This window comes from Epinephelus fuscoguttatus, linkage group LG16 (genome assembly GCF_011397635.1).
Source record: "Epinephelus fuscoguttatus linkage group LG16, E.fuscoguttatus.final_Chr_v1".
NCBI lineage: Eukaryota > Metazoa > Chordata > Actinopteri > Perciformes > Serranidae > Epinephelus > Epinephelus fuscoguttatus.
Window position 1 is genome coordinate 13,755,443 of NC_064767.1, and position 11,875 is coordinate 13,767,317.

Sequence of the window (11,875 nt, forward strand, 5' to 3'; positions counted from 1 at the left end):
AATGTTGTGACATTATTTTTTTCCTCTTTGTAGAGATTATTTCAAATTATTTTTTTAACTGCAGAGTACAGAATACTGTGTTCAAACCAACTGTGTTTTATTTCATTTGGATTATTATCTGTCTTTTTCTTTCAATTATTAAAAGAGAGAGTGATTGTGTAACAGCGTAACAAAGATGTGTTTGATGAAATGGATGGAAAGGTTACAAAAAAACATGCACATAGCTATAGAGTTTTGAATTAATTAAAACTGTAAGACTGAACAGAAATTACCACGACTGCGTAGACATTTCAGGAAGTGAGTCCACTTAGCTCCAACAGTTTTCTATTGATTATATGTCATGTAACCCAGGACAGGATACAGTCAGTTTATGATTCAGTTAATGTTGTTTCTGTAAAATAAGAGCATGAATCAGCACATAAAAGACATTGGAGATTATTCGTCCATGTGAACCTCTTCCTCCATAATCAGAGGGCAGAGGGGCATTCAACAAGTAGTGGAGCATCGAGTAAAGAAGACGGTCAAAACGTCCTAAACCCGTTTACATGAACATTAAACATTACATTAAATTACTGAAACAACTGAACAGTGTTCTGTGGCTGCAGAAAAGACCTCACAGCAGCATACACAATATTGTAACCAGAACATGTTGTACCTGAAACTGTATTATTTGATTAAATTATATGAGCAGAAATCTATTATAGTTATTATATCTGTATAATATTGAGCTTTGATTTTTTTGTGTGTGTGTGGGTATAGTGTAAACTGTTCAGTGATATCACTGAACAACATGGTCCCTTTCTATGACTTGATCTCTTAAACACTAGGTTTTACTTTGAAGAATAATCATTTGAAACTTTATAATTTGATTAATTAATATTAGCAGATAATGCAACAAATATTGAGCTTTTTTTAAAATATTGGATGTAAGCTTACTGTATTTGTGTTTGTGTGACCTTGCACGACACAGCTTTAGCTATATTGCTAGATAACGGCAGATATTAGGCAACATGTTCCATTTCCATAACCTCATCTCTTAAACAACAGGTTTCACTCTGAAGAATGGAAGAAGTCAACATTTACAACACTTCACAGAACAACAACAGCAGCCTCACCTATGATTATGAAGATTATTATGAAGATTATGAATATTATAAACAAGTTGAATTCATCATGAAAGTGGTGACGATCATCATCATTTGTATCGGCCTTCCTTTGACCCTTGTGGCCATCTATGCTGTTCATTCTCTGGTATGTATATTTTTACTTTTACCATATTTATTTATTTACTGTCTGTGCCAAAATCTTGATCTAGGTTAGGGGCCAGGTGTCAGGGGACTGGATGAATTATTGTAATGATTTATACATTCACAGGAAAATATTACTCCATAGTTACAGTGCACATAAAGCTCCCATTATTAATCTGAATATACCAATATTTGGAATTTGATGCAGGTCATGAAAACAGCATATTCTGTCTGGATATTCCAAATTAGGCCTTTTTCCAAATTTGCATATTCCAAATAAAACATGTGGGATATGAGGGTATTATTCAGGTTTGAGGAGTGATCCCATGTTCCACGGGCATGTTTATCAGAGTATGCACGGCTGCATGTAAACATGAATATTAGTGGAATATCCTTTTATATTATCCATGTAAACACCTTAGTAGGAATATTGTCTTTTCAGAATAAAGGCAAAAACTGAATATTTTGTGCATGTAAACCTAGTCAGTGACTGTGTGTCTTTTCTGATATTTCAGACAGCACAAAACAGAGCGTGATGAAAAGTGAATAAATGGCTCTGATAACAAATTCTGGGCACAGCAAAATGACACATCTGGGAGGAGGTGGACCTCATGTTCACAACTGCTTTCTAACTTGCACCAATGTTTTCTTGCAGGTGAAAGATGATCATGTTGTTCCAATCTACGTCATCAACCTTCTCATTACCGACCTCATTCAGCTCTGCTGCATGATCCCTTGGGTGCAACCTTGGACTGGAATGATTTCATATCACATCTACAACTATTGTCTGGTGGCCAGTATTGGTTTCATGGTGTGCATCGCCCTGGAAAGGTAGCTGTCTGTCTATCCAGTATGTGTGTACCTACTTCTGTGTTCAATTCGGTAAAGATCAAAAAACACACACATCCGACAGTGAAAATTCAGGGTGATGGATCCAAAATGTATATACGTGAAAAATAAAGAGATGATCTGCACACACACAAGTCTGAGGAAGAGCCTGCTGGCTCGAAACGTCACACTATGATTGAATACATTTTTCTATGGGAGCTTCATTTGGTGTGCGGATCATCTCTTTTTTTCACCTTCTGTTTTCAGCCATTGTATTATGATATCATTCTGAAGCTGTGTCTGTCTTGTATTGCAGGTATTTGGTCATCGCCTGCCCATTGTGGTACCGCTTCAGACGAACTATCAAGGTCTCTGTGCTGGTCTGTGTCGTGGTCTGGGCCCTTCCTGCTGTCATTTACTGTCTCGTCCTTACTGGACCGATCTCAGTAACCATCATTGGCATCCTCCTCCTCCTTCCTCTCCCACTGTTCATATTCTTCCTTGGTGGGACCCTCAAAGCCCTGTCTGCTTCCATCTCTGTCCACTCTGATGAAAAACGAAGAATTGTAGGAATGTTGGTCCTGGTGCTGCTTATTTACACACTGTTGTTCCTGCCCACCATTATTTTGTCCCTGGCATGGGGAAGCAGTGGTATTGATGAACGTAAGCTAAGCAACCTGTCTTTAACATTTCTGAAGTTGAGTCCTCTGGCAGATTTATTTCTGTATATTTTCATGAGGAAAGGGACCATTGACAAGCTGTTGGCTTCTGTGTGTTGTTGCAGAATGGACAGTGATGATATCAGCAGTCCAGTGTGAATGATGACAAAATGTCCACAGTCAGCTTCATGTAGGCAGAGAAAGAGAGACAGAGATCCGAGGCTATTCATAAAACATTCAGGGCTGAGGCCTCAGACAGCCAGGCTTAAAGACGCCACTGGTTATAGCTAATGTGTGTCTGTCCCAAACTGTGTTTGTTTTGCTTTTTTAATCTTTATTTTATACAAATAGTTTTGCTGTTTTCGTGGGAGGCACGTAGGAAGTGATTCAGAGCAGGATTACGCAACAGCTGCAATGTGCTTAACAATATTGATAAATTCTTACTTCACAGTGATGCTAATGGAAAAACAGAACAGCAGAAGTAGGTACTAATTCACTGACATGGTAAAATGAAGTCAGATGAAATGGGTCAGTGTGTTGGTGCATGTATGTCGACAAAGCTCTCAAGAAGAACCAGTGACACACAGAGACAGTATTGGTCACTGACGTGACAGATGATTGTGGGCTTAGATGTCTGGGCTGATTAGTCAACACCACAGCACACATCTTGTGCATCCATGTATTGCTTTCATTGCTGATGCTGTTCCACTCCCAGTTAAAGATGACTTTGGTTTTAAATAAATCAGCTTATTGTATACATCTGGTGTGGACCCCTTCCTTCACATTCACTGAGCCATTTTGTGTCAAGTATATTTCATGTGCATAAGGCCAAGAAGATAAGAGATATGGATCATGTGTAACTATCAGATGCTACTTATAAAATGGTAAGTTTGATGTTTATGTTCTTTAATCTGGCTATAACTGAAGAGACACTCATTTCTTTTTATCCTTTTGAGGCAAATGTAACAGGCATACACAAGTTTTAAGTGCTGTTTCTAACAGCTGCAGCATTGTAGTCAAACACTTACTAATGAAATGCTGTTGAAACAATGGTTGCTATATAAAGTAGATGCCTTTAGCTTTATTGTAACAGACATCTACGAATCTTTATAATTGCAAATCACCAATACATATGATCACCAATATGATCCACATGATTGAGGATATATAAACCTGCAACAAGCTCAGCTGCTATTTACTCATCAGAACAGCAAAGTCTTGAATATACAGACTTAACATGCATGGGCTGATTACAACTTCCTTTGTGGTGTTTTATCAACCCCACTTCCCTCTCGCACTAATGCATATTGTGCCTTACAGGCGCATCTCAAAAAATCAAAATATCGTGACAAAGTTCAATATTTCTCATCAGTTATTTCAGAAAGTGAAAATGGTACATATTGTGGACTCACACAGTCCTGAGAAGAGGAAGAGCTCTCATCAGATAATTAACTCAAAACACCTGCAAAGGTTTCCTGAGCCTTCAATCTGTCAGTCTGGTTCAGTGCACACAACCACAACCATGGGAAAGACTGCTGACCTAACAGTTGTCCAGAAGACATTCATCTGTGGTCATTGCTGAAAGGGCCAGCTGTTTGCATTGGACTCAGAGGTCCACAGTCTTCTTTTCAGATGAAAGTAAATGTTGCATTTTATTCAGAAATCAAGATCCCAGAGTCTGAAGGAAGAGCAGAGACACACAAAATCCAAGTTGCTTAAAGTCCGGTGATGATTTGGGGTGCCATATCATCTGCAGGTGTTGGTCCACTGTGAGATTGCACTATAGGGTCACTACAATGTCCTTACTTTATCCTGCCTTTGCCCTTACCTTTTACCTGACATGTAACACTACAGCATCTGCCTTTAGTGTGACATATAACATATGCATCGGCAGCACTTAATAAACAATAACAATGGCATTAACATGGCCATAACAATCATTTACCGTCCCTGTTATATGGTTGCTGATTCCATCCTCTGCGCGGAGGGTAAGGAGCTCCTGGAAATCATAGTATTCCCAATTTACAGACATTTTCAGCCACTGTTCCTCCTCATTGATTTCGCTGCTAACTTTAGGCGATACCATCACCAGACAGGTTAAAAAAACTGATGATGCACAGGTGCATGGAGACACCTGGGACCGTTTTCACAAACATTCTGAGAATGCTCTCAGAGAGCTCCTAACTCAGCCTAGAAATGTTAAGTCAGGAGTCCTAGCTTGGGAGTGATTTGGGAAAGTTCTCAAAGCAACTCTGAGCAAAGAAGAGACAGACACTTTTAGCTGAGTGAGGAGGTGTGGCTGACCTTGTATGATGCATCCTTTTAACAGGTGTGATTGGTTGTCAGATACACAGCCCATTATGAGCCTGCAACGTGTGGACACCCAGTGGAAATGAAATGAACTGCTGACTGTGAAAGTGTTGTCATTGTTAGTGTGATCACTGTGCTGATGGAAGGTTTCACACAGACCAAAGTCATCACTGCTGCACTGATGCATTTTTACAGTTTTCCAAATATCTTAGTGTTGTGATTGTTTTATGTCTGGTGTTATAGTGTTAGGTGGGAAATGTGTGTGTATCTCTAATGAGATCGATCACAAATATCCCTGCACAAACTAATCTGTGGCATTTCATGAACTCACTGTCGTCTAGTGCTTGGAGAATATTTCTCTGACCTCTTTGTGTTTTCACCATTTTCTTCTCTGATTAAGAAACTCTTAAACCACTTAAAGTCCTCCTCTCTACTCCTAACGGTTTTTCAACTTAGGAGCTCTTTTAAGTTCCAAGATGCTCTGTGAATAACTTTTATCTTTACAAGGACCTAGTCTTAACTTTAAGGAAATTCTAAGAAAACATCAAACTACTCAGAATAGGATTTCCTCACAAGGAGCAACTCTTAGCACTAAGACGATTTGTGAATATGGCCCCTGGTGAAGACTGGCAGGAACAGAGAGAGAAGTTTGAAGTGATAAACAGTAGTCAGACTGTATCTGCTATTTCAGTGTGTCAGGCTCCAACATGCCTGTTGATTTATAGTACAAACTTTGTAGGATAATAAATCAGCAAGACAAGTCTCATGTGCACATATTTTGAAGGGTTTCTGTAGTTATTTTGCATCAGTCTGGTGTTGGTTGCAAAAATATTAATCAGTAGCTCTGCGGAGCAGAATTGTGTCTTGACAGATGACAGACAGATCACTTCAGTAAGACACTGCAGATGGAACAGATACTTGTTTTATGTTTTTGTGCCATTATTTTGTTATGACCAGTTATGTTGTGCAGCTCCTCTAAACTTTTAGCTGAGGTAAAGGTAGGCAGTCATGTCGGATACCTAAGTGGAAAAACATAAGCTAAATTAACCCTTCAAATTCACCATGTATGTCATAACTGGCCCACAACAGAATAATGCACCCCTAAGGACTTGAAGAGAAACTGTGAAAATATTTACCTGCAGCAGCAATCAGGTGTTGTTCTCACTTTGTAAGAAAATTACAGATGTGTATCTGAGATCAAAATGAAGGCCGATGCAGATGGATGCAGTCCGAACACAGGGGCCGGAAGTAAGGGGGCAAGGAAGGGGCCATTGCCGCTCCACTTTACGCTCTGGCCCACATTCATTTAAAGTCACGGATCGCTGTATTGTGGCGGGAATGATCCCATCCCAAGATGGTCTTTAATTTTGTAAGAGATTACTTAAGAATTAAAAATTATATTTTCACTGTCTTTACGTACATTGCATGTTAGTGGCTGACCACTTCTGTTCTCTCTTCTTTAGAAGAGGAGGTGTAGATTAACAGGAACCCACAGCATTTCCTGACTTACCATATTTATTGTAAAGCGTCTGGAGGCATCACACATTGGTACAGAGGACTTATTCTGGTGTGGTCTTGCAGCTTTCAAAGGTAAATGTTGTGACATTACTTTTTTTTTTCCTATGAACAGATTATGTAAAATGTTTTTTTTTTTAACTGCAGAGTACAGAATACTGTGTTGAAACCAACTGTGTTTTATTTCATTTGGATTATTATCTGTCTTTTTCTTTAAATTATTAAAAGAGAGAGTGATTGTGTAACAGTGTAACAAAGATGTGTTTGATGAAATGGATGAAAAGGTTACAAAAAAACATGCAGAAAGCTACAGAGTTTTGAATTAATTAAAAGTGTAAGACAGAACAGAAATTATCACGACTGCGTAGACATTTCAGGAAGTGAGTCCACTTAGCTCGAACTGTTTTCTGTTGATTATGTGTTTGTAACCCAGGACAGGATACAGTCAGTTTATGATTCAGTTAATGTTGTTTCTGTAAAATAAGAGCATGAATCAGCACATAAAAGACATTGGAGATTATTCGTCCATGTGAACCTCTTCCTCCATAATCAGAGGGCAGAGGGGCATTCAACAAGTTTTTTTTTGTTGTTTTTTTGTGGGTATGGTGTACAATATGGTCCCTCTCTATAACCTGATCTCTTAAACACCAGGTTTTTACTCTGAAGAATGGACGATTTCATCATGAAAGTGGTGACAATCATCATCATTTGTATCGGCCTTCCTTTGACCCTTGTGGCCATCTGTGCTGTTAGTTCTCTGGTATGTATATTTTTACTTTTACCATATTTATTTATTTACTGTCTGTGCCAAAATCTTGATCTAGGTTAGGGGCCAGGTGTCAGGGGACTGGATGAATTATTGTGATGATTTATACATTCACAGGAAAAATATTACTCCATAGTTACAGTGCACATAAAGCTCCCATTATTAATCTGAATATGCCAATATTTGGAATTTGATGCTGGTCATGAAAACAGCATATTCTGTCTGGATATTCCAAATTAGGCCTTTTACTAAATTTGCATATTCCAAATAAAACATGTGGGATATGAGGGTATTATTCAGGTTTGAGGAGTGATCCCATGTTCCACGGGCATGTTTATCAGAGTATGCATGGCTGCGTGTAAACATGAATATTAGTGGAATATCCTTTATATTATCCATGTAAAGACCTTAGTAGGAATATTGTCTTTCAAAATAAAGGCAAAAACTGAATATTTTGTGCATGTAAACCTAGTCAGTGACTGTGTGTCTTTTCTGATATTTCAGACAGCACAAAACAGAGCGTGATGAAAAGTGAATAAATGGCTCTGATAACAAATTCTGGGCACAGCAAAATGACACATCTGGGAGGAGGTGGACCTCATGTTCACAACTGCTTTCTAACGTGCACCAATGTTTTCTTGCAGGTGAAAGATGATCATGTTGTTCCGATCTACGTCATCAACCTTCTCATTACCGACCTCATTCAGCTCTGCTGCATGATCGCTTTGGTGCTACCTAAGGACTGGATACTCAGTGGTGGATTTATCTTACTTCCAATTTACGGCTATTGTCTGGTGGCCAGTATTGGTTTCATGGTGTGCATCGCCCTGGAAAGGTAGCTGTCTGTCTATCCAGTATGTGTGTACCTACTTCTGTGTTCAGCCATTGTGTTATGATATCATTCTGAAGCTGTGTCTGTCTTGTATTGCAGGTATTTGGTCATCGCCTGCCCATCGTGGTACTGCTTCAGACGAACCATCAAGGTCTCTGTGTTGGTCTGTGTCGTGGTCTGGGCCCTTCCTGCTGTCATTTTTTGTCTCATTATTGCAGGGAACACGATGACCAATGCTGGCATCCTCCTCCTCCTTCCTCTCCCACTGTTCATATTCTTCCTTGGTGGGACCCTCAAAGCCCTGTCTGCTTCCATCTCTGTCCACTCTGATGAAAAACGAAGAATTGTAGGAATGTTGGTCCTGGTGCTGCTTATTTACACACTGTTGTTCCTGCCCACCATTATTTTGTTCCTGGCACGGGGAAGCAGTGACATCGATGAATATAAGCTACGCAACCTGTCTTCAACGTTTGTGAAGTTGAGTCCTCTGGCAGACTTATTTCTGTATATTTTCATGAGGAAAGGGACCATTGACAAGCTGTTGGCTTCTGTGTGTTGTTGCAGAATGGACAGTGATGATATCAGCAGTCCAGTGTGAATGATGACAAAATGTCCACAGTCAGCTTCATGTAGGCAGAGAAAGAGAGACAGAGATCCGAGGCTATTCATAAAACATTCAGAGCTGAGGCCTCAGACAGCCAGGCTTAAAGACACCACTGGTTATAGCTAATGTGTGTCTGTCCCAAACTGTGTTTGTTTTGCTTTTTTAATCTTTATTTCATACAAATAGTTTTGCTGTTTTCGTGGGAGGCACGTAGGAAGTGATTCAGAGCAGGATTACGCAACAGCTGCAATGTGCTTAACAATATTGATAAATTCTTACTTCACAGTGATGCTAATGGAAAAACAGAACAGCAGAAGTAGGTACTAATTCACTGACATGGTAAAATGAAGTCAAATGAAATGGCTAAGTGTGTTGGTGCATGTATGTCGACAAAGTTCTCAAGAAGAACCAGTGACACACAGAGACAGTATTGGTCACTGACGTGACAGATGATTGTGGGCTTAGATGTCTGGGCTGATTAGTCAACACCACAGCACTCATCTTGTGCATCCATGTATTGCTTTCATTGCTGATGCTGTTCCACTCCCAGTTAAAGATGACTTTGGTTTTAAATAAATCAGCTTATTGTATACATCTGGTGTGGACTCCCTTCCTTCACATTCACTGAGCCATTTTGTGTCAAGTATATTTCATGTGCATAAGGCCAAGAAGATAAGAGATATGGATCATGTGTAACTATCAGATGCTACTTATGAAATGGTAAGTTCAATATTTATGTATAAAAACCTGCAACAAGCTCAGCTGCTATTCACTCATCAGAACAGCAAAGTCTTGAATATACAGACTTAACATGCATGGGCAGATTACAACTTCCTTTGTGGTGTTTTATCAACCCCACTTCCCTCTTGCACTAATGCATATTGTGCCTTACAGACGCATCTCAAAAAATTAAAATATCGTGACAAAGTTCAATATTTCTCGTCAGTTATTTCAGAAAGTGAAACTGGTACATATTGTGGACTCACACAGTCCTGAGAAGAGGAAGAGCTCTCATCAGTTATTTAACTCAAAACACCTGCAAAGGTTTCCTGAGCCTTCAATCTGTCAGTCTGGTCCAGTGCACACAACCACAACCATGGGAAAGACTGCTGACCTAACAGTTGTCCAGAAGACATTCATCTGTGGTCATTGCTGAAAGGGCCAGCTGTTTGCATTGGACTCAGAGGTCCACAGTCTTCTTTTCAGATGAAAGTAAATGTTGCATTTTATTCAGAAATCAAGATCCCAGAGTCTGAAGGAAGAGCAGAGACACACAGAATCCAAGTTGCTTAAAGTCCGGTGATGATTTGGGGTGCCATATCATCTGCAGGTGTTGGTCCACTGTGAGATTGCACTATAGGGTCACGACAAAGTCCCTACTTTATCCTGCCTTTGCTCTTACCTTTTGCCTGACATGTAACACTACAGCATCTGCCTTTAATGTGACATATAACATATGCATCGGCGGCACTTAATAAACAATAACAATGGCATTAACATGGCCATAACAATCATTTACCGTCCCTGTTATATGGTTGCTGATTCCATCCTCTGTGCGGAGGGTAAGGAGCTCCTGGAACTCATTGTATTCCCAATTTACAGACATTTTCAGCTGTTCCTCCTCACTGATTTCGCTAACTTTAGGCGATACCATCACCAGACAGGTTAAAACTGATGATGCACAGGTGCATGGAGACACCTGGGACCGTTTTCACAAACATTCTGAGAATGCTCTCAGAGAGCTCCTAACTCAGCCTAGAAATGTTAAGTCAGGAGTCCTAGCTTGGGAGTGATTTGGGAAAGTTCTCAAAGCAACTCTGAGCAAAGAAGAGACAGACACTTTTAGCTGAGTGAGGAGGTGTGGCTGACCTTGTATGATGCATCCTTTTAACAGGTGTGATTGGTTGTCAGATACACAGCCCATTATGAGCCTGCACGGTGTGGACACCCAGTGGAAATGAAATGAACTGCTGACTGTGAAAGTGTTGTCATTGTTAGTGTGATCACTGTGCTGATGGAAGGTTTCACACAGACCAAAGTCATCACTGCTGCACTGATGCATTTTTACAGTTTTCCAAATATCTTAGTGTTGTGATTGTTTTATGTCTGGTGTTATAGTGTTAGGTGGGAAATGTGTGTGTATCTCTAATGAGATCGATCACAAATATCCCTGCACAAACTAATCTGTGGCATTTCATTAACTCACTGCCATCTAGTGTTTGGAGAATATTTCTCTGACCTCTTTGTGTTTTCACCATTTTCTTCTCTGATTAAGAAACTCCTAAACCACTTAAAGTCCTCCTCTCTACTCCTAACAGTTTTTCAACTTAGGAGCTCTTTTAAGGTCCAAGATGCTCTGTGAATAACTTTTATCTTTACAAGGACCTAGTCTTAACTTTAAGGGGAAATTCTAAGAAAACATCAAACTACTCAGAATTTTCGTAGGATTTCCTCACTAGGAGCAACTCTTAGCACTAAGACGATTTGTGAATATGGCCCCTGGTGAAGACTGGCAGGAACAGAGAGAGAAGTTTGAAGTGATAAACAGTAGTCAGACTGTATCTGCTATTTCAGTGTGTCAGGCTCCAACATGCCTGTTGATTTATAGTACAAACTTTGTAGGATAATAAATCAGCAAGACAAGTCTCATGTGCACATATTTTGAAGGGTTTCTGTAGTTATTTTGCATCAGTCTGGTGTTGGTTGCAAAAATATTAATCAGTAGCTCATGGAGCAGAATTGTGTCTTGACAGATGACAGACAGATCACTTCAGTAAGACACTGCAGATGGAACAGATACTTGTTTTATGTTTTGTGCCATTATTTTGTTATGACCAGTTATGTTGTGCAGCTCCTCTACTTTTAGCTGAGGTAAAGGTAGGCAGTCATGTCGGATACCTAAGTGGAAAAACATAAGCTAAATTAACCCTTCAAATTCACCATGTATGTCATAACTGGCCCACAACAGAATAATGCACCCATAAGCACTTGAAGAGAAACTGTGAAAATATTTACCTGCAGCAGCAATCAGGTGTTGTTCTCACTTTGTAAGAAAATTTCAGATGTGTAGCTGAGATCAAAATGAAGGCTGATGCAGATGGATGCAGTCCGAAC

General features: G+C 39.7%; 1 protein-coding gene across 7 annotated transcripts in view; it reads left to right on the plus strand.

Annotated features, from left to right (window-relative positions):
- LOC125903332 (G-protein coupled receptor 4-like) overlaps positions 1-11,875 on the plus strand; it is a 127,319-nt gene that overhangs the window by 90,904 nt on the left and 24,540 nt on the right. For 3 of the 7 annotated variants that reach the window (XM_049600204.1, XM_049600205.1, XM_049600202.1), the window contains exons 2-3: positions 7,211-7,319; positions 7,970-8,160. The exons of 2 other annotated variants lie outside the window; for them this stretch is intronic. In XM_049600204.1, coding sequence (XP_049456161.1) covers positions 7,227-7,319; positions 7,970-8,160 — 284 coding nt within the window. In that variant the 5' untranslated portion in view covers positions 7,211-7,226. Of the gene's footprint in view, positions 1-6,577; positions 6,635-7,210; positions 7,320-7,969; positions 8,161-11,875 lie in introns of those variants that run through there. 2 more of the 7 variants (XM_049600203.1, XM_049600200.1) reach the window with 2 other exon arrangements.